Source organism: Salvelinus alpinus, chromosome 19, assembly GCF_045679555.1.
Source record: "Salvelinus alpinus chromosome 19, SLU_Salpinus.1, whole genome shotgun sequence".
NCBI classification, from domain to species: Eukaryota; Metazoa; Chordata; class Actinopteri; order Salmoniformes; family Salmonidae; genus Salvelinus; species Salvelinus alpinus.
In genome coordinates, this window is record NC_092104.1 from 35,616,661 (window position 1) to 35,642,835 (window position 26,175).

A 26,175-nucleotide genomic window follows, 5' to 3' on the forward strand; every position below is an offset into this window, starting at 1 on the left:
ATTTTTATGTATAAGAAATGATGCTGTAAGTTCGTGTGCATATGCTCTACAGTATATAGTATAATTCGATGCTGTGGTTACAGGTATGGAGACATGAGGAAGAGCATTGGCTTTAAGATCCGAGATATGTGGTATAATCTTGGTAAGTACTGTCTGGGGGTTATCTCTGTAAGACAGAAATTCAACAAATAAAGACATCTGTATAATGGCCTGTTCATTGGCAAAAGGCTTTGAGGACAATGTTTTATTGCCTAGTTTCATGGTGGTGGCCTGCTTTTTGTTTACCACTTTATGAGTTTACTGTCCTGTTGTTTGCATGAAAATGGAGTACCACTTATTGCCCTTTCAAATGAGCTTGTGTAACATTTTGCTTCTGACTTTATGCATCCCTCAGGCCCCCACAAGATGAAGTTCATCCCGGCCATGGTGGGGCCCATCCTAAAGGCTACCCTGGTGCCTGAGCCAGAGCTGAGGAAAGCCACCATCCCCATCTTCTTTGACATGATGCAGTGTGAGCACAACTTCACTCCCAGCCGCACCTTTAACATGGTGAGATAGCTGCCCACGGTAGTGCTTCCTGTCTGGCTTTACAGTATCACTGTACACAAACAGAGGTACCCAGCTGTATTTGGCTGAGCAGCTTTTTTTTGTCTTTCTGTACCTGTAGTTTGAGAATGAACTGATCACCAAGTTGGATCAGGAGGTAGAGGGAGGCCGTGGGGATGAACAGTACAAAATCCTGCTGGAGAAAACGTAAGCACCCTGACAATAAACCTGCCAATCATTCAGAGGCTAATTCCTTCTTATTAGGCATACCTCATGATTTCATAGTCAAGACCTAAATATGGACTATATAACTCCCTCATTCATTGACATTTTGCATTGTTGGTATTGTGTAGACTACTGGAGCACTGTCGGAGGCACAGATACCTGTCTCAGTCAGGGGAGGAGCTGGCTCTGCTGCTCAGCAGTCTGCTGGAGAAGCTACTGGCCTACCGCACCATCACACATGACGAGAGCCCTGAGCTCCGCATGAGCTGCACCGTCAACGTCCTGGTATGCCTTTACAGTACATCACTAAGAGACAGGAGAGCCTACCAGGTGCTAACTAACACCTCGGACTGGTTTATGTGGAACTCAAACTCTAATCAGAAAGATTGAGCCACACTCGCCACCTCAGAATAATATTATATCAAGATGTTATGTTTCTACATTGAACCAATTGATTTTAACCCCCAAAATATTATCAAACAATTGTACAAAAGCTGAATTTTGCCGCTGTTTTTATTTTGGTTGTGACAGAACTTCTACAAGGAGAAGAAGCGGGAAGACATTTACATTCGGTGAGTCCGATGATTTAATGTATACTCTTCTTTGGATCCCATTTTGTTAGCTATCACTCTGGAGAAACAGGAAAATGTCTCTGGACACTTCCAGTCAGATGCAAATTTATTTTAATTATAGCTGAGCTTTCGGTCAGCCGACCTTCTTCAGAGCAAGGTCGACTGACCGAAAGCTCAGCTATAATTCAAATAAATGTACATCTGACTGGAAGTGTGCAGGGACTTTATTTTTTCTTTGTTTCTCCAGTTTTGCATTTTACCTCCAGCACCTTCACAAATCAGCTTTGGGTGTGCGGTAGATTCTACCTATTATCTGTTAGATATCACTCTAAAATACTGACCTCGTCCTCAGGTATCTGTACAAGCTAAGGGATTTACACCTTGTCTGTGAGAACTACACGGAGGCAGCATACACCCTGTTACTTCACGCCGAACTCCTCGAGGTCTCACTCAGATTAACATTCAATTCGACTTTCAATGAAAACAACCGTCTTTGGCTTATCTCCCTAAAATTCCAGTTAACAAACTATAACATACATTACTAGAAAACTAAATGCACTTTGTGTATTGTGTATATTGCCCTTCTCAGTGGTCTGACAAGCCCTGTGCCCCACATCTGATCCCCGGTCATGGCAAACATGTCTGGACACAGCAGGAGCTCAAAGAGAGACTCTTCCAGGAGATCATCTGTAACCTGGACAAGGGCAAAGTGAGTTCCCACCCTCACCCAGTGACCCTATTAGGAAGCATGAGGTACATATGTGGTCAAATATATTGGCACCCTTGCACTTTGCAATGGAGCAGAATGTTCTGTTTTCTTTTTTCAAAAATTGTTGAATGGCTATTTTTACCCTGTAAAGTAGATAATGTTGGGACTTTTTATGAAATGTTTTGGTTCTGTGCTGTTGTGTATCAAACAAATACATGTATGAACAACAAAAGTTTTTTCCAATTTCAACTTATTTGAGAAGAAATTGGGAATTGTGCAAGGGTGGCAGTATATTTGACAGCATATGTAGTCAGAGACCATATGCTACTTACCCCTGAACATGCCATATGAGCTACTGTCAGAAATATTTGTCTGTTTCATTTGTTACAAAAGAAACTTGGGGCCATATTCAATCAAACATGGTTACCAGATTTCTGGGTTAGGGTAAACATTTCTCCTGTTCACCACAGTACATCAACGATGAAACCTGCTGTTAGGGTTTGATTGAATAGAGGTGTTAGTGACGGACAGATGGTGATGTCTAAACCATGTTCACATCTCGTGTCTTTTTACCAACTGCTGCATTTATCTGTTCAGATGTGGGAGAAAGCCATTGAGATGGGTAAACAGCTGGCAAAGATGCACGAGAACCAGATGTTCGACTTCATGGAGCTTAGCCAGCTGCTGGTAAGAGGACTTATCATTTGCTATCGTGTTTTAGTCTGAGATTTAATCAAAATATTGTCACTACTAAATAGAAATTGTCCCTAAAACATACAAACAGTAAAACCCAAAATGATTATCCTCTTAGTTTCTACATGTAAAAAAAGAATGCATGTGAAAGTTCCACATACAATGCCAGAAAGGGATAGCCCACTGCGAATTTAGTGCGAGGCTTTTTCAATAGGACCAGTTCAACTGCTGTACTAACATACTTTTCAGTGCTCACAAAGACTTGGAGTTAATTATGACAATAAATTGTTCAAGATACATTGTCAATGGCTAGGACGACCACTTTCTAAGGCAGAAAGTCATTTCAGCTAGCTCAATCCAAATGACAGGGATAGTTGAAGAAAAAAAACAACCCATTACTGCAGAAACAATTTGAGGAAATGGGGAAGATATCAGAGTTGCTGCCACACTTGTGTCAAACCTTTTTATCCAATAGTCCCACCCATGCATTGCCGGTTGACATACTGGCATCTGCCATTAGGAAGTAACACTCAGTTAATTATGAAGTGATACTCTATTAGTCATGTTTTTGTAAATACTGTGTCATCGTGGTATTCAACAGTCCTTATCTGCAGTGGAGTTGTACAAAAACGTTGTTTTGCTACACTGCTATGAATCTTTGTTCATTATGGATCCTCCAATTTTGACACTTAACTAAGTTAAGTACACAGGGAACTGGTTAGCTTCTACAGTATTTTAGGTGTTTCCTGTTGTATGTTATCTTTGTTCCTGATTGTGGCGCTATTAATTTAGCTCATTGTTACTACAGCCTCTATACTCTCCCTACTGTTGTACACAGAAACAGCAAGCCCAGTTCTATGAGAATATAATGCATGCCATGCGGCCTCAGCCAGAATACTTTGCTGTGGGATACTATGGCCTTGGATTCCCCACTTTCCTCAGGGTAAGATTATTACGTCTTTTCAGAAATCCAGCCTCCATAGCACATTTCAAGTTCTGTCTCATTCGCCTGAGATATTTATATTTATGTGCCTTTTATTCATTTTACTTATGGAACTCTCCATAAAATTAAATGATAAGTCAATATTAAAAATGTTTCACGGTGATGATGTAACATGCAGGCGATACTAGTTATCAGTTCCATAAAGCAGTGGGGGATTCTATGGGTTAAATACCTTCCATGATCTTGTCAGGTTCCGGTTAGAATAGCCTTCATTTGGCTGACGCACATATATTTCAATGGGGGAAGGGCACATTCCTGTCTACCACAGTCCATCTTTGACATCTTCTGTAGCATGTCATTCAATAACAACGTTCTAATTAAATCCTATCTCACCATATCTTTGAATGGATTTGCTCATACAGAACAAAGTATTCATCTACCGTGGTAAGGAGTATGAGTGGCTGGAGGACTTCAGTCTGAAGCTGCTGTCGCAGTTCCCCAATGCAGCCAGGATGACCAGCACAGCTCCCCCTGGGGACAACATCTGTAACTCCCAAGGACAGCGTATCCTTTAGGCCTGTTGCAGCATGCCCTCACGCTCCCAGCTATGAATGCTATTTAAATGTTAATTGGTGTTAATGCTTCTAGTCAGGACATTATTCATTTGATGTATTTCCCATTTATAGGTAGGTCTTATTATACCTTTCTCAAGGACAATTTTGAGCCAGTAATCCACTGGCCACCGTCTCCGTTTCCCCCTACAGCACTAAAAAGGTTTTTGTTTTTTAATAATACACAGTCCTATCCTTACCTGCTCTTCACAGATATCCAGTGTTTTACAGTCAAGCCAGTCCTTACTGTGCCCGCCCAGTTCAAAGACAAGGGGGTTCCTGAGCAGATCCTGAAGTATGGAACACAACAGCTTGTGGTTGAATACATTTTCTTAGTTCTTACTCATGCAACTCATTTGTTTGTCCCTCTTCCTCTCCCAGCTACTACAGAACCAATGAAGTGGACCAGTTTCAGTATTCCAGACCCTTCAGGAAAGGTGCAAAGGACCCCGACAATGAATTTGCAGTGAGTACCTGGCACACAGCTCACACTCACCATGCTGCAGAGCCCTAACAAAGACAATTTCCTCCATTTAACGCACACACTCTAAACTCAGGAATGTAGCCAATCAAATGCATTTTTCTTTGTCACATGAAATGCTTACTTTCGAGCCCTTAACCAACAATGTAGTTTAAGAAATAGAGTTAAGAAAATTTTTACTAAATTAACTAAAATAATAAAATAAAAAGTAACACAATAAAATAACAGTAATGAGGCTATATAAAAGGGGTACTGGTACCGAGTCAATATGCGTGTAGGTAGGGATGAAGTGACTGTGTATAGATAATAAACAGTGAGTAGCAGCAGTGTAAAAACAAAGAGGGGGAGGTCAATGTATATAGTCCGGGTGGCCATTTGATTAATTGTTCAGCAGTCTTATGGCCTGGGGGTAGCAGTGCGGTAGCAGAGAGGATAGTCTATGATTTGGGTGGCAGGTTACAATTTTTTGGGCCTTCCTCTGACACCGCCTAGTATATACAGTGGGGAGAACAAGTATTTGATACACTGCCGATTTTGCAGGTTTTCCTACTTACAAAGCATGTAGAGGTCTGTAATTTTTATCATAGGTACACTTCAACTGTGAGAGACGGAATCTAAAACAAAAATCCAGAAAATCACATTGTATGATTTTTAAGTAATTAATTCGCATTTTATTGCATGACATAAGTATTTGATCACCTACCAACCAGTAAGAATTCCGGCTCTCACAGACCTGTTAGTTTTTCTTTAAGAAGCCCTCCTGTTCTCCACTCATTACCTGTATTAACTGCACCTGTTTGAACTCGTTACCTGTATAAAAGACACCTGTCCACACACTCAATCAAACAGACTCCAACCTCTCCATGGCCAAGACCAGAGAGCTGTGTAAGGACATCAGGGATAAAATTGTAGACCTGCACAAGGCTGGGATGGGCTACAGGACAATAGGCAAGCAGCTTGGTAAGAAGGCAACAACTGTTGGCGCAATTATTAGAAAATGGAAGAAGTTCAAGATGACGGTCAATCACCCTCGGTCTGGGGCTCCATGCAAGATCTCACCTCGTGGGGCATCAATGATCATGAGGAAGGTGAGGGATCAGCCCAGAACTACACGGCAGGACCTGGTCAATGACCTGAAGAGAGCTGGGATCACAGTCTCAAAGAAAACCATTAGTAACACACTACTCCGTCATGGATTAAAATCCTGCAGCGCACGCAAGGTCCCCCTGCTCAAGCCAGCGCATGTCCAGCCCCGTCTGAAGTTTGCCAATGACCATCTGGATGATCCAGAGGAGGAATGGGAGAAGGTCATGTGGTCTGATGAGACAAAAATAGAGCTTTTTGGTCTAAACTCCACTCGCCGTGTTTGGAGGAAGAAGAAGGATGAGTACAACCCCAAGAACACCATCCCAACCGTGAAGCATGGAGGTGGAAACATCATTCTTTGGGGATGCTTTTCTGCAAAGGGGACAGGACGACTGCACCGTATTGAAGGGAGGATGGATGGGGCCATGTATCGCGAGATCTTGGCCAACAACCTCCTTCCCTTAGTAAGAGCATTGAAGATGGGTCGTGGCTGGGTCTTCCAGCATGACAACGACCTGAAACACACAGCCAGGGCAACTAAGGAGTGGCTCCTTAAGAAGCATCTCAAGGTCCTGGAGTGGCCTAGCCAGTCTCCAGACCTGAACCCAATAGAAAATATTTGAAGGGAGCTGAAAGTCCGTATTGCCCAGCGACAGCCCCGAAACCTGAAGGATCTAGAGAAGGTCTGTATGGAGGAGTGGACCAAAATCCCTGCTGCAGTGTGTGCAAACCTGGTCAAGAACTACAGGAAACATATGATCTCTGTAATTGCAAACAAAGGTTTCTGTACCAAATATTAAGTTCTGCTTTTCTGATGTATCAAATACTTATGTCATGCAATAAAATGCAAATTAATTACTTAAAAATCATACAATGTGATTTTCTGGATTTTTGTTTTAGATTCCGTCTCTCACAGTTGAAGTGTACCTATGATAAAAATTACAGACCTCTAAATGCTTTGTAAGTAGGAAAACCTGCAAAATCGGCAGTGTATCAAATACTTGTTCTCCCCACTGTAGGTTCTGGATGGCAGGAAGCTTGGACCCAGTGATGTACTGAGCCGTACGCACTGCCTCTCGATGGTGCAGCTGTTGAACTTTTTGAAGATCTGGGGACCCATGCCAAATCATTTCAGTCACTTGAGGCAGAAAGGTGTTGTTGTGCCCTCTTCACGATGTCTTGATGTGTTTGGACTGTGATAGATTTTGGTGATGTGGACACCAAGGACCTTGAAGCTCTCAACCTGCTCCACTACAGCCCCGTCGATGTGAATGGGGGTGTGTTCGGCCCTCCTTCTCCTGTAGTCCACAATCATCTCCTTTGTCTTGCTCACGTTGAGGGAGAGGTTGTTGTCCTGGCACGACACTGCCAGGTCTCTGACCTTCTCCCTATAGGCTGTCTTACGTTTCCAGTGATCAGGCCTACCACTGTTGTGTCATTAGCAAACTTAATGGTGTTGGAGTCGTGCTTGGCCACGCAGTCGTGGCTGAACAGGGAATACAGGAAGGGACTTAGCACGCACCCCTGAGGGGCCACAGTGTTGAGGATCAGCGTGGCAGATGTGTTGTTGCCTACCCTTACCACCTGGGGGCGGCCCGTCATGAAGTTCAGGATCCAGTTGCAGAGGGAGGTGTTTAGTCCCAGGGTCCTTAGCAAAGTGATGACCTTTGTGGGCACTCTGGTGTTGAACGCTGATCTGTAGTCAATCAACAGCATTCTGACATAGGTGTTCCTTTTTGATTAGCAGTTGAATACAAGAGGTTGCTGCTCAAAACATTTGTGTTGTTGGCCATTCAGTCATATTTTCCGCCTCATGTTACAGACCATGTGGATCGAGAGGACAACTTACATCACAACCTATCACTTCCCAGGGATTCTCAAATGGTTCGAAGTGAAGTCCATCTCTGTTGTAAGTTCTCTCAGTAATGATGATGACAATCACAGTAATACAAACTTACTGGTGTTAATGTGCTGTATGTTTAATCTAAACACTGTTGAGTACTCCCTACCACCCATAGCAAATAGTTCCTACTCACCCAATTTGGTCTTTTACACTTTGATGTCTCCTCACCTCTCCTGATTTTCCTACTGGTCAGGAGGAGATCAGCCCTTTGCAGAATGCTGTGGAGACCATGGAGATGGCCAATGAGAAGCTCAGTAACCTGGTGCAGCAGCAGGCCTGTGACAGCTCCACGTCCGTCCACCCACTTTCCATGATGCTCAATGGCATTGTTGACCCTGCCGTCATGGGTGGCTACTCCAACTACGAGAAGGTTTGACTTGACTATTACTACCTAGGACCTTGAATCCTATACAATTTTGTCTCACATTTCATTGAAGATTTGTAACCTGATATTCTTATTTTCGAGGTCACTGTTATTTTAGTTAGTATTTAATGTGCATATATGAGAACATCTTCATGTCTCAAAATGCTAAACTTGTTTCCACCCCCTTTCTGTCTCTACAGGCATTCTTCACTGACACCTACATGCATGAACACCCAGATGACCTTGAGAGCATTGAGGTCCTCAAACATCTTATTGCCCTCCAGGTAAATTGTAATTCTCTCCTTGTTATTGAACCTGTACTTAGACATACAGTACCTGCTATAAGAACAGAGGCTCCCTCCTCCTCTCCCCTCAGATCCCTCTCTTAGCTGATGGGATCCGAATCCACGGAGAGAAATCCACTGAGCAGCTGAAGCCCTTACACAACCGCCTGCTCACCTGTTTCTCAGACCTGCGGGAGAGAGTGGAGAAGCATTACGGCGTCATAACCCTGGTCAGTTTCCAATGGCAAACTCTTATTTAATGTAAGAGTGTGCCAAATTTAGCTATTGGCTCCTCTGCCTCCCTATCAAACTTCCCTCATTCAAAGCAGAGTGTACATTATATTGCTGCAGGACCATAAATCTTGCTTAAGGCACTCTATTGTTGTTAGTGTTTTGCCTGTCATTCCGCTTAGCCCCTGCCAAGTTTCCTGATGATGTTTAATCTCATTTGTGTGTCCCAGCCCTGCTCTCTCATTGAAAGGAAGAAGAGTCGTGTGGGCTCCGTAGTGATGCCCTACATCCTGTCCTCCACACTGCGCCGCATGTCCACTGTCTCCACCACCTCCTCAGGCCTCTCCAGCGGCTCCACCTCCTCTAATGGACCCTCCCGGCCCTCCTCCCAGGAGTCAGTCCCCCTCCTCCATCCTCTCTCCCCCTCCCCGGAGTCAGTCCCTCCACTCCCTTCATCCTCCCTTCCTGTGTTTGTCTCCCTCTTGGGCTACTCTGGTGTAGTCTATTTGTGTTGCTATGTTTGTAAGGAATATTTGTCTGTGCTTTTCCACATCTGTGTGACATTCTGAAGTCTTGCACATGCCAGTATAACCCTCTAACTGTACACCTCCCTCTTGTCTCTCTCTCTGTCCTGATATCCATCATCAGTTCACTGTTGTCCCGTGACACTCCCAACGATCGCCGGGCCTCGATGTTGTCCCGCTCTGAGGATGACAACCGGATCGGTCGAAAGAACCGAAAAGAATGGAGTGTGAGCAAGTCACAGGTTTTGGTGGAGAGACAGCCAGACATAGATGAGGTAACTACAACTGTTTTTGGCTCATGCACTAAGGCACAAATGGCTAATACATTCGCAGTAATTACTTGACTGTGATTTCAAGGAGGGCTGTATCTTTGTACTCTACTCCTTAGCAGACCCTTCCAGAGAAGCCGCAGAGACCCAAAAGTCTGCAGTTTGGGGACCGTCGCCTGACCCTATCTCTGTTCCAGGGTGTTTCCTCTCAGCTCAGCTTTGACAACCCTCTCAGCCCCCTGCCAGCCTCTCCTCAGACTCCTCACAGCTCCAGTATGTAGCTTAGTTACACACAAGGCATACCCAGCCTATTCTACACATCCTTAAAGAGATGCTTACAGCTTCACCCTGCACACAGAAATATAGAAACCCTGTTTAGGATATCTTACCTCTTGTACATGTAGTTCACACACAAATAGTTTTAGCTGTCATGCAGCCTAAAATGTGTGTGTTTTGTCACTCTCTCTCTCTGCAGTTTATTCATCTCTCCCCGGTGATAATGATGCCACCACTGACACTCCCGGAACACCCCCACCCATGCCACCAAAGAAACATCCCCATGAGATGTTTGACATCTCCCAAAACTCCCTTGAGGTACATCTTCACTGAAAACATCTATATTTTTAGTCAAATGCACATTGTGAAACAGAATATTTTTAACATTATCATTTTTTCCCCGGTCTCTCCATAGTTCCACCCTCCTCTGCCTCAGAAAATTGACAGCAAGCCCCCTCCACCTCCTCCTAAAACCAGGAAGTCTATGTTCCCCGGCTCCTACGAGAATAATCCTCAGTGAGGATCCTCCACCCGGACAGCCCCTCTCATCTGGTTCAGAGACCTGCTGCCTGGGATAAGGGTTTGGTTCATCTTGTGGTACTGTAGCACTTTATTACAGTACTATTTCAGGACCAGTACTTTTACCTGTTATGTACTTCAGAATTACATGTCAACAATTGATATTTCTGATACTTACTACGAGTTATTCCAACAAACTGGTACGTGTTATGTGTGTGCCCTGTGAATCTCTAAGAAACAGAAGCATAATTGTTTCCATACTAAAGTAATTGAATGGTATGTTGTAAAATGGAGTGTGACAGATGTCTTTGTAAGCCGTGGTGCATTGGGTCACACGCCTTTTCATATTTTGAGGAGAGTCCATTTATAGTCTAGTTTCCTGGGAATGGGGAATTAGATAAAGGTGGATTTAATTCATGATTTGGGAAGTGTATATATTTCTGAAAAAGCAATAATAACAATGACCTTAGCATATTTCCCAAGGGTCTTTGAGATGTTGTTGTATATAGTGTAGTATATATTTTGGGAATATCACTGCAAGGATAAGAAATGACCAAAGCTTCAATTTTGTCTTTTGTCATTATGTGTTGGAATCACACTGGACTATTCATAATTTCCAGTGCCTGTTTTGGGCATTCGTCAAGAAAAGCACAGGCGGTGACTGCATTTTCATGTTTTATTATGTGATATAGCTAGGTGAAAACCTTTTTATATTAGAATCACTATTGCTGATCAAGAGCAGGGAATTTGTGGTCTGACTCAGAACTGCGACCCTGGATTACTTTTTGCTTCCCTCGACCCAGTCATAGATCATAGGTGGTACATGCGTAGTAGTCCTTTTTGGGGGAATTGAGATTTGTAATCAAAATGGAACTTTCCCCCAAATACGTTTGTGGACGATAGTCACATTGAATAACCTTGGCTAACTCATAAATACTGAGTAACTATGCATTACATATTTGTGTGATGAAAGCACACTAAGATAGTACCTCAATGATTTCAGAATCTTTAGAGACATGCACTGGAAGGAATTAATGTAAATTAGATTTTTTAAAATTGTATATTTTTGACGTTTTATAAGAGCAAAATACTGTATGTCTTGAACTCTTGCTTTCTATACAAATCAGCTTGATATATTTAGCAAGTTGTCATTTTAACACGGTATGGCACAAACTCAATAATCTGTTTAGAGTTGGCAGGTATTTTTTCTTTCCTGGTGCATTTCATAGTTTCATTTTATTACGCTTTTATTGATTCATTGTTGTATTACTTTAACTTATTTCAGTGATTTTTAAAGGTTTCAAGTTAATTGGTATGCGTTCATCAAGCAACTTGAGTTGGACAGATAGAGACATGGTCATTTACATCGGTCTACTTTCAACAGTGAAAATTTCAACTTGATTTATATATCAATATATACATTGTCTTTTATTATTCGGTCTCATACAGTTGTTCTTTTCAAAACAATGCCATGCTCTCTTTGTCCTCTGAATTGCTCATCTATGCATGTAATCTCTTTCAGAAATGACAGTTTTCATGTATGTAGTGCAAGAATGAGTCAGTATAGTTTGACTATTTCCAGGGATCAAAGATATTTTAGAAGGGAACTAACCTTTTTTGAATTAGTTTTTCTAACAATGATCAGAACAGATATTTGTAAAGAGATTTAAAGCTTTATAGTAGCATGAAGAGATGTAATATATTATTTTTTTTACCAATAAAACTTGTAAATCTGACCAAACAAAAATAAAGAATTTAACTAACTGTTCTGTTGAATTGTAGAAGGTATTGTTACAGAAGGCTAGACAACCAGCCTCTGTCCTCAGCAGAAGTTCTAAGAATCATTATCCTGTACTCATATCTATTGCCGGTGTCATCCCTTATCTCTTATCAAGGACATATCAGGCACTAGTTGGGACTTCATTATATCTTTTTTGATGAATAATTATGAGATAATTGAGAGTATAATGAAGGACCTTGATGTCTGGTGAGATGGTATGACAGTGAGATTCTTTTCATTCTGTCACACAAAGCCTAATTTTAATTCTGGTAAATAGTGATGTGGAATGTGAGAATTTATGTCTGGCAGTAATTTCATTGAGATACCAGAGGTTCTACATGTAATTCTGCTTCAGTCATATTCATGCTTTATTTTTATGTTCTGTATTGAGAAAGAGAACATTCTTCATAGCGGTATTAAATGTATCAAGATCACAACATTGTTTCTTTAAGTGGACTGTAGTATAACACAAGACTGTTCCCTATATGTGAAAGCAGTCTGTTTCTGTACAGTAGTGTTGTCTGGGCTGGGGAGGGAGTTTTACTACAAGTGTAATTTATTGCAGTAGGCCCTGTGTGATATGTAGATACTGGTCTTGGTAATCTGGCCTCCTAATGGCCTCTTCCTTCCTGTCAGATACTGGGGGACAGGATATCACTCTCCCTGCAGTCCCTGAGTCACATGACTAAAGAAGTGATGCTTCCAGGCTACCCTGTGATATTCACTCATCCATGGACGAGTTTCACTAGACCTGGTTTTTGTCGTCAGTATTTAACCAGATCTCCAGGATATAAAAGTCCTCCGAGTCCTAACCACAGGCCATTGACCAATAGACAGAAGTAGACCTAAATGAAAACTCCACCCAAAAACTAACTTGAGTTTGCATCATACGGGGATGATTTCTGTATTTTGAAAGTTACATATCTTGAAAACCTGATTGCTGATAAGCAAATCATTTTGGGACTATGTCAACAATGGACTAATGAAACAAATACCAAAAAAATAGTTTTTTGGGGTGGAGTTTTCCTTTAAGTGCAGTTGAATGATCAGAAATACCCCTGTGTATCTCCATATTAGACTTCACTAGATAGTGCTAGAGGGAATGTAGCAATGGGGTATTGTCAGTGTTGCCGAATTATGAAAGATCATATGGCCGTCACATGTCTTAATTTTAGATTTGTGAGCAGAGGTCCTACAGAACATGTATTCATCCACTATACATGGCACAGATTTTCAGCAAAATATTTGTTTACACTTTCCAAATGCAGTTTGATTGGTGGAGTGTATTGTTTGGTTGTTATGCTAATGACCTGGTTATAGATGTCAGAACAATTTACTGAACCATTTTAATCCCATTCGCTATGCTCTCAGAAACACACTGGATATTAGCTGTTGATCAGAGAAACAGGCTGTGGCAAAGGCCCCAAAATGACTAGCCATGATATAAGACCTGGAAATCTTAATATCTTTAATGGCAAAAGACACGGGAGGTTATTTAAGCAATAAGGCCCGAATGGGTGTGGTATTTGGCCAATATACCACGGCTAAGGAGTGCCTGGATATAGCCCTTTGCCGTGATATATTGGCCAAAATAGCACAAACCGCCGAGGTGCCTTATTGCTATTATAAACAGGTTTCTTTCGCCTCCATATTCTCTCATACCATGGCTTTCAGCCAATCAGCATCCAGGGCTTGAACTACTCTGTTTATTATCATGACTTAATAACTACACCCATAATAAAAACTGCTTAATTAAACTGATAACAACATTAAACAGATACAGGGCTATTATAAAATAACATGTGGATAAATAGCTTAAAAACTATCATAGTTTTATGACTGGAAGAATAAGAAACGCATTTAACCTAATGATGAAGTGAAGTGGTCAGACAAGCAGATGGCTCTAAACCCATACTATCCAAACACGTTAAAAGTACGCCAGCCCATTGCCTACCCTGGTCTGACCTCAGTGTTTGACTGTGTGAGCAGAGCTGGTTTTGCATTTGGTCTCTGGCACCTTCAGCCAGGACCGACAGGGAAACTCATCCAGGCAGACATTGTAAGAGTGGAGGAGAACCTTCCAGAAGGTCTTCTTACCATAGATAAGAACCAAGGCACTGAAAGTGATATAGAAGAGTAAAGAGAGCACAATGGCATTATCTTTCTTCACAATACCTGATAGTACATATAGAGCAACCAGCAGTACCAGGGTCATGTTTATCACTCGCATCTCAGAGTCCAGCTTAGGTGCGTGGAAACCATTGGTACTGGTCTTCATGTGCTGGAGATGGATGGCCAGGTGAACAAAGATGGATATGCAACACTTTAGCATCAGTACTCCCAGGAGGATGTCAGAGAGGACTAGATAAATGGTGATCTGTATCATGCACGGGTTGTCATTAGACATGATGGCACCGCAGTTCTTGTTTTCATGTGTTGTTCTCAGGGACGAGGACAGTCAGCGTGGGCAGACCGGTTCTGAGAACACACAGGGATGACCAGGACTACAGTGCTTCAGGATGACCTTTGGATCTTGGTGTAGCAGTGGATGGGCTCAATCACCAGCTTGGTGCTGTATTAGAAGATCAGGGAGGCGGTGGTCCACATGATGGTGAAGTTGGCAGTCCTGTCCGTGGCCAGTCGGCAGTCTATGTTGCCAATGGTCATCCAGAGACTGCAGAGCAGCTGGTGGGCACAACTGGCCACAGACAGAGCTGTGCTGGCGGTCTCACGGGGTCCAGTGTTTGTTATGCCTGTAGCTCTTTAGGCTCATCAGGAAGATGTACAGGTTGAAGAACATAGTGAGGATGGCCATCAGGCCAGTTATGGCCCAGATATCCACCTTATTGGCTCCTTGCATTGTGCTGTTGGTTCTCTAAACAATGTCCACCAGCTTATTTAGGTGCTCTAAGATAAAACCAGAAATGTTGATAGTACAATGTGATGAATACAGTAGAAGTCGGAAGTTTACATACACTTATGTTGGAGTCATTAAAACTCGTTTTTCAACCACTCCACAAATTTCTTGTTAACAAACTATAGTTTTGGCAAGTTGGTTAGAACATATACTTTGTGCATGACACAAGTAATTTCTCCAACAATTGTTTACAGACATTATTTCACTTATAATTCACTGTATCACAATTCCAGTGGGTCAAAAGTTTACATAAACTAAGTTGACTGTGCCTTTAAACAGCTTGGAAAATTCCAGAAAATTATGTCATGGATTTAGAAGCTTCTGTTAGGCTAATTGACATCATTTGAGTCAATTGGAGGTGTACCTGTGGATGTATTTCAAGGCCTACCTTCAAACTCAGTGCCTCTTTGCTTGACATCATGGGAAAATCTAAAGAAATCAGCCAACACCTCAGAAAAAAATGTGTGGACCTCCACAAGTCTGGTTCATCCTTGGGAGCAATTTCCAAATGCCTGAAGGTACCACGTTCATCTGTACAAACAATAGTACGCAAGTATAAACACCATGGGACCACGCAACTGTCATACCGCTCAGGAAGGAGACGCCTTCGGTCTCCTAGAGATGAACGTACTTTGGTGCGAAAAGTGCAAATCAATCCCAGAACAACAGCAAAGGACCTTGAGAAGATGCTGGAAGAAACAGGTACAAAAGTATCTATATCCACAGTAAAACGAGTTCTATATCGACATAACCTGAAAGGCCGCTCCGCAAGGAAGAAGCCACTGCTCCAAAACCGTCATAAAAATGCCAGACTACGGTTTGCAACTGCACATGAGGACAAAGATTGTACTTTTTGGAGAAATGTTCTCTGGTCTGATGAAATAAAAATTGAACTGTTTGGCCACAATGAACATCGTTATGTTTGGAGGAAAAAGGGGGAGGCTTGCAAGCTGAAGAACACCATCCCAACTGTGAAGCACAGGGGTGGCAGCATCATGTTGTGGGGGGCTTTGCTGCAGGAGGGACTGGTGCACTTCACAAAATAGATAGAATCATGAGGAAGGAAAATTATTTGGATATATTGAAGCAACATCTCAAGACATCAGTCAGGAAGTTAAAGCTTGGTCGTAAATGGGTCTTCCAGATGGACAATGACCCCAAGCATACTTTCAAAGTTGTGACAAAATGGCTTAAGGACAAAAAAGTCAAGGTATTGGAGTGGCCATCACAAAGCCCTGACCTCAATCCTATAGAAACTTTGTGGGCAAAACTGAAAACACGTGTACGAGCAAGGAGGCCTACAAACCTGACTCAGTTACACCAGCTCAGTCAGGAGGAATGGGCCAAAATTCACCCAACTTATTGTGGGTAGCCTTCCACAAGCTTCCCAAAACATTTGACCGAAGTTAAACAATTTAAAGGCAATGCTACCAAATACTAATTGAGTGTATGTAAACTTCTGACCCACTAGGAATGTGATGAAAGAAATAAAAGCTGAAATAAATCATTCTCTCGACATTTCACATTCTTAAAATAAAGTGGTGATTCTAACTGACCTAAGACAGGGGATTTTTACTAGGATTAAATGTCAGGAATTGTGAATAACTGAGTTTAAATGTATTTGGCTAAGGTGTATTTAAACTTCCGACTTCAACTGTATATCAAAATTCTGTGATAATGAAGTGTTCAAGGTTGAGGTGGAATTAGTGCTCAAATGTTTCAGATACCATATTTTGTAAGCCTTTTTATTATGGCATAAAATGTACTTTCAGATTCTTAAATTTAACTCAGACATTTACCAGGGGTTTCATTTGAATCAGAGTGACACATAGCCAGGACTTTCTTTTCTTTGTGGAGGAAATTTACAAATCGAAAATCAACTGGAATACATTTCAAAGTCCACAAGGCTGAGATAAGCACCTACACCATTGAATGTGGTTATTTTGGATGTAACTTTACTTCAGACAAGGATCCCTTTGCATCTGATGTTGTTTTCTCTTTGTTCTTTTACTACAACTTGAAACAATTCAATATCTTAGCATTGAAGATTAAAAAATATTTGTTTTCAAAAGGTTGGCTTTAAGAAGTAGCCTGAAGATGTTGACTGAGAATGGCACGAAGTTGAGGCACAGAACCTTTGATTTCAGAGTCGCCTGACTGGAATTTATAGAGAAGCATCGAACTCTATTCACAATACTATTTGAATTAGTGGCGATGGCAAAAGGCAGTGGTGGCAGTGCATTTCCATAGGCCTGGGGTGAAGATGTGTGCTCATTGGGGGGGCATTCCGACTCGAGTTAAGCGCTGGTAAATTAAACGTAATTCCCTTTTTATGCACTTTTCTCTCTACGTGTATTCTGCCTTGCTATTCATTTGGGGGGAGATCAAAGAAATGGTGCGGCAAAGGTGTCTATAGATACGCTATAGTCTGACCTTGACTTGATTCCCTAATAATTCCACCACCTTTATATGCGAGGAAACCATGAATAAGGTCTAGCGAACCTACAAGTTCCAAGTGGGACAAGCATCTACTTTATTTCTTCCAATTGAATCTCCATGCACTGTAATGTATACATTGAGAGCTGTTGATAAGAGAAGGCGATTGTAAATACACATAAATACTCAATTGTTTTAGATTATTTTTTCCCCTGGAGACGAATGTGAAACCAGTCATATAAAGCAAACTGAAAATCATATAAACATGACATGTATTGCAGTCCCTTTTCCCAAGTGAAGTAGGCTATAAATAGCTGTGCCTTTTATTCCGAATTTTTATTATATGCCCTCATAATTTGCACGGATGAAATTTGGAGACCCAGGCTTTTCTTAGTTTGACTTTACAATTTGTGTCATCTTAAATATTAACCACTATGGGGAGCCACCGTCAGTAATACCCACATACGTTTTACAACTAGTATTTTTTAGTGTTAGTTTCCTTCAATGTGTATCTTACATTTTGCATCATTCCATTCCGTCTACCTTTCTTTCCTCTGTCACGTCTGTGTATCATATTAGGCTAACATTGTGCAATAATTTGTGACATGAAGCCTATTTGAATCATTATGGAACTCAGACCACACATAGCAGGTTAAACCTGGAGCACGGTTCACGACGACTGGACCATTGTCATACAGTTCTGTGATTAGTAAGAATTAGGGTAGATTTATAGGACTTGTTTCACCCTTATTGTACACTTTTTTTCCACCTTCCAATATTTCATGCATTGATCTTGAATATTAAACCACTATTTTTGAGTCATCAATATATTTTGTGTGTAAAGGCTCTCCAACCTTGTTTTTTTTATGATTCAGAAATACTTTCCTAACTCTAAAAAGATCAGAGTATTTTTAAATTTACCAGTTGGTGCTGAAACAGAGACGAATATGCATAGGTGACTTTTTCATTGATCCCTATATTCTGACCCGTTCTCTAATTAATAACCATATAATGGTAAATTATAAATTATTTGTTATTCATATCTCTTACTTGTTTTTGTTGGTATTTTCTAGACCACTTAAACTGGTAGGCTGCAAAACTTCCACTCACAGATGGCCAAAAACCATTGAAAGCCACGACCCCACTAGGCCACACCTCCAATATAATTTGCCAGTGTTCCTTGCCTTTTCAAATTAATTGTAGAGTTACCACCCATGCCTGTATTGGTTAGTGACAGAGACATGGTTGTTGAATTTGTTCATTAACTCCTGAATCAACACTAGGTAACACTGGCCAATTTGCTCTGTGTATATCCGGTGGAATTACTGAACCAGATGTATTGCAGAATGACATGTTGACAAACCACAGATACTGAACAAAACCTCAGGGTCCAGTTCCCATGCAAATATCCTTCCTGAAGCTATGGCCACAGATCTACACATCTGTTCCACAGGGTCGATTTACATGTGATAAAGGGGGCAACCTGCGTTTGGCTCACCTTCATGTTCTGCGTTAATTCAACACTGTACAGGGTTGGTGCTCTGGGTGTTGACTCCTAAAGCATTCTGCTTGGCAAGACCACAACAAAAACATGCCTACAGTAATTATTTGTGGCAGGCTTGACTCTGGAATGAGGAGTCTAGACAAATTTTGTACTATGCTGCAAACCAAAAAAAGAAAGGAAAAACCCAGTGATCCTTGCATCCAAATCAATCATTGTAGACATTCCACTGTGCTAAGATTGAAAAAAATCCTTTGATCATAGACTTTCTTCAAGCTTTTATTCTTTGAACTGTCTGCCTTCTGAGGCCAGTCAGTATGAAATCAGTCGTTAAGTTTTATATCAAAACCAATATCTTAAATCACATATCTGACTGGCACACAATGTCATTCCGTATTAACAATCATTGGCCTGGTGTATTGAGGGTGGGGTCATTAGCTTTTTCGATTGGTGTACAGGATATAACTGATTCAGAATCAAGTGCTTGGTTAAAAATATATATTTTCATTGAAAACTTATAGAAAAGAAGACAAACATTGGTTGCTTGTCTGTTAGACAAAATAAGTCATACATAGAATAAAAAACATACATCTGACCAGTGGTGGAAAAAGTACCGAATTGAGTAAAAGTAAAGATACCGTTTAATAGAAAATGACTCAAGTAAAAGTCACCCAGTAAAATGCTACTTGAGTAAAAGTCTAAAAATATTTGCTTAAGTATCAAAAGTAAATGTAATTGCTAAAATATACTTAAGTATCAAAAGTATAAATAATTGTTTTAATTCTTATATTAAGCAAACTTTTTTTTAACAGATAGACAGGGGTACGCTCCAACACTACGATATAATTTACCAATGAAGCATGTGCTTAGTGAGCCCGCCAGATCAGAGGCAGTAGGGATGACCAGGGACGTTCTCTTGATAAGTGTGTGAATTAGACAATTTATGTCCTGCTAAGCATTCAAAATGTAACAAGTACTTTTGGGTGTCGGAAAATGTATGGAGTAAGAAGTACATTACTTTTACTTCACTACATTTCTAAAGAAAATAGTCAAATATAAATAGTGAAGTACAGATATCCCAAAAAACAACTTAAGTAGTACTTTCACACCACTGCATCTGACATACACTTTAAATATAATCTCTTTCTCACTCATTCTCATTGGCAAAATCCTCAGTTGAGCTTCACGTGACTAAAACATTATCCATTGTACTATTGCACCAATAGTTTTCAGGCTGTTGCACAAAGTACAGGGGGGAAGTAGCATGGGAATGAGATTATACATATCCTGTAATGCTTTCATGCTTATCCTTACCCCAACCCAAAACATTGTTACACAGGGTAACCATTACTGCTGTCATATTTCAGCACAGGTGGCAAATGAGGGGCTTTCTGCTTGCTGGGGGCAGGCATGCCTATGCTACTGTTGGTGTAGAAGCTCCTATTGTCTGACTCTGTCCTCTTGGGCTGACCATTTCTCACTGAGCTATAGACTGCCCCAGGGGGGGAGCGGAAGCCTAGGACCGAGCGGAAGCTGGAGTTCCTGCTGGCGGGTCGGCTCTCTGGGGCTGGGGCATCCTCCCTGTTGGGCAGGGCCAGGCCATGGAAGAGTGGCACAGAACGGTAGGAGTTAATCACATTTTACAGTTTGTATGCTGCATGTAATTCTTGGAAGGTATGGAATGTCATATTTCATACCTGATTTCATGGGCAACCTCCTTCTCATAGCGACGCTTGTGGCAGCAGCAGACCAGAAGCCAGATGAGAAGCAGGAGGAGGAGCAACAGTAGCAGTGCACCAATCACAGCAGCCGCTATGACCCCTGCTTTGTTGGGAGCTAAAAAGGAAGTCATGATATTCAGAGACAGGTTCACACATATGCACCGTTCCTCACTTTCTTTCTTCCAATTAAACTTACGGTTGTATGCGTGCAGGGTGTATTTACACTGCTCTTTGCCCACAGGATTCGACACCACACACAGATAATTTCCCATGTAGCTCTCTGAGTGATTTCTTATCATCAGCTCTCCAGTCTGGGAGTCTAAATGGAACACAAAGACAATCGCTGCCAGCTACAAACCACACCTCACCTCAGTATATCAACATGCACAGTAGACCTATGGTTATGTGTGCCATGTCTTATCTAGAGACTTTAGTTCCTGTTTCCTACTTTGTGTTGCTGTAGGCGGGATGGCCCCTCCACTCTCTCTGGTCCAGACATAGTTAAGGGGGGTGGATCCCACGGATGACTTGCATCGGAGGGAGACATCGGCTCCCTTCTCTTCACCGCCTTCAACCCAACACTTAGGCACTGATGGAGGGACTGGTGTAAGAGAAGAGGTTAAACTGTCTCAGGAAAACAACTTCATAAAGAGTGTGTAGAGTAAGTATACAGTACAAGTGAATACCATTTCCTTTATTTTACTTAACATATGCATCTCTGCGACCAATGACAAAATGGGCCATTGTGTAAATGTGTTGATTCCTTCTAAGTGCATTTCCACTACAAGAAAATTAGTATATTGATAAGAACAAAAGGAGCACCAGAGTGTTCAAATTCCTTTTCAGTGATAAAGCAGATTTAAAAACAGGACACAGGACAGTGGAATGATGAAACTGCTAAAATAGAAACCAGTCTGGGAGGGGCGGCATTCCTCACCCATCACTACCAGAGTGACTTTTCGCATGTCAACACCCGGCGCCTTCTTGACTTTGCACTGGTAGGTGGCTGTGTCTGAGGCTTTCACTGCAGAGAATGAGACGGATGCGTCTCCCAACGCAGGGTCTCCTGTGAAGTCCATCCTCTTAGAGAAGCTGGGGTCCCCGTAATGCAATTTCTGCCCTCCTGTATAAGATAGGACCTGAGAGGTAGAGATTTGCTTCAATGACAAAACAACAAGTCTTGAGAACAAATGTTTAGAACAGGTTTTTCTACTGCAACAATGAGGGTAAGATAGCCTGTAGCTAAACAAAATCTCCAAGACTAGTCTGACATAAATGGTATGAGTGGATGTTAAGACTAACATATTCGTTTTACGACGCATGTTGCATCTCCAAACCCTCCCCTTAAATTATCCATAACAAGAGCCCCCTCTGTCTCCTGCTCTGTAGTCTCACCAGCTGGTCTTTCTGGGTCATGTCTGGATGGACACTCATCCACTCAATGTCCAGATCTCCTGTGTCAGAGGGGGCAGGGGTGTATGTGCATCCCAGCACGACTGTCTCCCCCTGGGCTCTTTGAATGGTCTGAGACCCTGTGGATGTTATCTGCATAGCCACTGTGACATCTTAGGGTTTAGAGAAAAACACACATTCAGGATTGAAACTTAGACTAGTTTCAGACTAAAGTGACAAGTTCCTGCATTAACAGCATACTGTACAGTGCCTTCAGTTACAGCCTGAATTTAAAATGGATTACATTTAGATGTTGTTTGTCACTGGCCAATACACAATAAATACCCCATAATGTCAAAGTGTAATTATGTTTTTCAGATTTTTTACAAATTAAAGCAAATAAATTGCTTTAATAAAAGCAAATGTTATGAGTTAATAAGTATTCAACCCTGTTGTTATGGCAAGCCTAAATAAGTTCAGGAGTACAATAACAGTCACATAAGTTGCATGGACTCACTATGTGCAATAAGTGTTTAACATTATTTTTGAATGACTTCCTCATCTCTATACCCCACACATACAATGTATCTCTAAGGTCCTTCAGTCGAGCAGTGAATTTCAAACACGGATTCAACCACAAAGACCAGGGAGATTTTCCAATGCCTCGCAAAGGGCACCTATTGGTAGATGGGTAAAAATGTAAAAAAGCAGACATTGAATATCCCCTTGAGCATGGTGAAGTTAATAATTACACTTTGGATGGTGTATCAATGCACGCAGTCACTACAAAAATACAGGTGTCCTTCCTTACTCAGTTGTCGGTGAGGAAGGAAACCACTCAGGGATTTCACCATGAGGCCAATGGTGACTTTAAAACAGCTGTGATAGAAAACTGAGGATGGATCAACAACATTGTAGTTACTACACAATACTAATACTAATCTAATTGACAGAGGAAGGAAGAAGGAAGAAGAAGGAAGCCTGTACAGAATAAAAATATTTCAGAACATGCATTCTTTTTGCAACAAGGTTCTAAAGTAATACTGCAAAAAATTTGGAAAAGCAAATACCTTTTTGTCCTGAATACAAAGTGTTATGTTTGGGGCAAATCCAATACAACACGGAGTTGCTTACCAAGAAGACGTTTTACAGTTTTGACTTAAATCTACTTGAAAATCTATGGCAAGACCTGAAAATGGTTGTCTAGCAATGATCAACACCCAATTTGACAGAGCTTGAAAATGTTGAAAGAATAAATGGGGAAATGTTGCACAATCCAGTTGTGGAAAGCTCTTATCGACTTACCCAGAAAGACTCACAGCTGTAATCTCTGCCAAGGGTGCTTCTACAAAGTATTGACTCAGGAGTGTGAATACCTACATTTCATTAAATGTGCAAACATTTCTAAAAACATGTTTTCACTTTGCCATTATGGGGTATTGTGTGTAGATAGGTGAGAAAACAAATATATTTAATAAATTCAGGCTCTAACACAACAAAATGTGGAATAAGTCAAGGGGTATGAATACTTTTTCAAAGTACTGTAGTTTCACTTCCACAACAGGGGTGTAATCATTCCAAACCATAGAAAGTGTTTCTATTAGACAAAGTCCCTCCCCGTTCCATTAGCTTCTGTTTGATTCCTAGTGAATACCCCCAATTGTTGGACATCTGTTGCGCAGTTCATATAAGTATAATGTGATATATCGAACATGTAGGACAGACACCAGCTAATGGGTCAACAGAGACGGCCGTTGTTATGCCCTGGCCTGGGACACTGTCTGGGCTGCACCCGGCTACATCATGTGACATAAACCTCTTGTGTAAGTATGTGCATATAGTCAATGGCTGTCACACAGGCACATTTTATATCCCCTGACAAAGATAAATGGAAATGAATCAGTTTAAAAGTGGACTTTGTCTGGTGCAGCGTGGGCTTAGAAGGGCCCGAAATAGTGGATGTCATAGGGCGACTAGGTTAGGAAACATTGCATTACTCACCTGTATTCAGATAAACTGTTACCACAAACATCACAGCTAACTGTAGTCTTGAGCATGTAAGGCACTTTCCCAAAGTGACCATGTTGGTAAACCTCTATGGCACATCAAGATAAATGATTACAATGACTACCTGAGTAATTTGAATGTGTACTTCCTCATTGTGATTTTAATCTAGTTTCTAGGAAACATTACTCAGCAAACAGGTAGTCTTTATCATGCACTGAAATGACAATGATAATGGGACACTTGTTTTCCCTTAACAACATACACTCACGCTTTCCGAGTGGATAGACAACCCTGCACAGAATTAAAATATATAAACCTGTTCTGTCCAGGGCTAGAGGATAGAATAGACAGATCCTCAACGATACCTACCTACTGTATTTTCACCAAGTTCTCCTCTCCAACTTAATGGCTGTTGCTGAGTGAGTCAGGAATTTGTACTTTAAACTCTTGAGTACATCAGCACGTATTCATAATATTCCTGAGCAGTATTTAATACAACAATCACATAATGAATGAATCCAAATTACCTTTCTGCACAGCAATATTCCAAAGATAATGTAGTTTCCAAGAGGCCTGACAGAGTGAACCAGAACAAAACTTTTGCTTGCCTTCTCTTCAGTTGCTCTCACCTGAAACTCTGAAACAGGTGTAATCATTAGCCAAACAGCAACTAAAATGAGAGTTTCTATTGGACCAATTCAGGGAGGTCCCTCCCCCGTTTTGTTCCATTTGCTTCTGTTTAAGAAACATTTTGCAACAGAATCGGAGTAATGAGTACCAGGCTCAGGCCACACCCTTTTTAATTACATGCAGTACATCTATTGCCTTAGGATAATTTAAACATGGTACTTTCTATGATTAGAAAACGTTGGCTATAATAAGCAAAACACTAACAACAACATGGCTTCAAATATTGTCTCTGCTTCTGATCTGATAAAATATGTACTTAAATGTAGATGCATTTGCATTGTTAATTGCATGACTAGAATTTTTGTTTTAATTCTCTCAGTAATATATTGTGCTGGAAGCTGCTGTGTGTGGCGTATGTCTTTGGTGAGATTAATGATTACCAAACTGATAGCTGCCTCACCTCCTTGGCACTCCTACGAAACCACAGGGGTCTATTCATTACACCAATTGTGTTGCAAAACTTTTCTTAAACGGAAGCAAACGGAGTGAAATGGGGTGGAACCTACCTGAATTTGTCCAATAAAAACACTTCCGTTTGGTTATTAAACAATTAACGGTTTCTGTAATGAATACACCCCAGGCCTTTTCACAGAACCTCAACATACAATACCACAAAGCTACAACAGTTACAGACTGATAAAGATTTGTGGAAATATTTAATATATCAATATACTGTACCATAGTTAATTACATTTTAATTTCAATGGGTATGTAAATGAAGGTTGTCCGGCAAGCCACATGAAAAAATACTATAGTATACTATGGTATAAATACTATAGTATTCACTGTAGTGTTTTTGCGGACTTCACTGTAGTATTCACTGTAGTGTTTAGTATTTACTGTAGTATACTGTTGTAGTGTTTTTGCGGACTGTAGTATACTGTAGTACTTACTGTAGTGTTTTTGCGGACATTACTAGTGCTCTTCCATGCCATCCCTAGGAGGGGTGCGTAACTTGAGTGGGTTGAGTCACAGAAGTGATCTTCCTGTCTGGTTTTGCGCCCCTTCGGGCTCGTGCGGTGGAGGAGATCTTTGTGGGCAATACTCAGCCTTGTCTCAGGCTAGTATCTTGGTGGTCTGTTGATATTCCTCTAGTTGTGTGGGGGCTGTGCTTTGACAAAGTACGTGGGGTTATATCCTGCCTGGTTGGCTCTGTCCGGGGGTATCGCCGTACGGGGCCACAGTGTCCCCCAACCCACCCGTCTCAGTCTCCAGTATCTATGCTGCAATAGTCTATGTGTCGGGGGGCTAGGGTCCGTCTATTATATCTGGTGTAATTTTCCTGTCTTATCTGGTGTCCTGTGTGAATTTAAGTATGCTCCCTCTAATTCTCTCTCCCTCCCCTCCCGGAGGACCTGAGCCCTAGGATCATGCCTCCGGGCTATCTGGCCTGATGACTCCACCTGGTCGTGCTGCTGCTCCAGTTTCAACTGGTCTGCCTGCAGCTAGGGAACCCTGACTTGTTCAACGGACGTGCTACCTTGTCCCGGACCTG

The 26,175-nt window shown here is 41.4% G+C and overlaps 2 protein-coding genes across 9 annotated transcripts in view; one reads left to right on the forward strand and one right to left on the reverse strand.

The window, feature by feature from the left end:
• LOC139545449 (dedicator of cytokinesis protein 5-like) overlaps window positions 1-12,000 on the forward strand; it is a 31,931-nt gene extending 19,931 nt beyond the window's left edge. Inside the window, exons 31-51 of one of the 4 annotated variants that reach the window (XM_071353222.1) lie at window positions 84-142; window positions 395-549; window positions 668-753; window positions 900-1,056; window positions 1,303-1,343; window positions 1,696-1,786; window positions 1,933-2,052; window positions 2,650-2,739; window positions 3,584-3,688; window positions 4,111-4,252; window positions 4,513-4,594; window positions 4,681-4,765; window positions 7,689-7,775; window positions 7,963-8,139; window positions 8,334-8,417; window positions 8,510-8,647; window positions 8,879-9,081; window positions 9,297-9,447; window positions 9,561-9,714; window positions 9,917-10,035; window positions 10,133-12,000. In XM_071353222.1, the coding sequence (XP_071209323.1) occupies window positions 84-142; window positions 395-549; window positions 668-753; window positions 900-1,056; window positions 1,303-1,343; window positions 1,696-1,786; window positions 1,933-2,052; window positions 2,650-2,739; window positions 3,584-3,688; window positions 4,111-4,252; window positions 4,513-4,594; window positions 4,681-4,765; window positions 7,689-7,775; window positions 7,963-8,139; window positions 8,334-8,417; window positions 8,510-8,647; window positions 8,879-9,081; window positions 9,297-9,447; window positions 9,561-9,714; window positions 9,917-10,035; window positions 10,133-10,237 (2,431 nt within the window). In that variant the 3' untranslated portion in view covers window positions 10,238-12,000. The other 3 variants (XM_071353223.1, XM_071353224.1, XM_071353226.1) reach the window with 3 other exon arrangements.
• Window positions 12,001-19,133: 7,133 nt separating this feature from the next.
• Window positions 19,134-24,680, reverse strand: LOC139545450 (coxsackievirus and adenovirus receptor homolog). 5 transcript variants are annotated; one of them, XM_071353228.1, is made up of 9 exons: window positions 24,518-24,680; window positions 24,360-24,405; window positions 23,985-24,078; window positions 21,987-22,156; window positions 21,529-21,730; window positions 21,040-21,192; window positions 20,788-20,910; window positions 20,568-20,706; window positions 19,134-20,451 (listed from the first exon to the last, which is right to left on the reverse strand). In XM_071353228.1, the coding sequence occupies exons 3-9, from the start codon at window positions 24,064-24,066 to the stop codon at window positions 20,202-20,204; spliced, it is 1,119 nt and encodes a 372-aa protein (XP_071209329.1). In that variant the 5' UTR covers window positions 24,067-24,078; window positions 24,360-24,405; window positions 24,518-24,680; the 3' UTR covers window positions 19,134-20,201. The 5 variants fall into 5 exon arrangements, with proteins under 5 accessions (XP_071209329.1, XP_071209328.1, XP_071209332.1 ...); XM_071353227.1 differs by lacking the exon at window positions 24,360-24,405 and having other exon boundaries at window positions 24,518-24,678; XM_071353231.1 differs by lacking the exons at window positions 23,985-24,078; window positions 24,360-24,405; window positions 24,518-24,680 and adding exons at window positions 22,565-22,660; window positions 22,795-23,953.
• Between the last annotated feature and the right edge of the window lie 1,495 nt (window positions 24,681-26,175).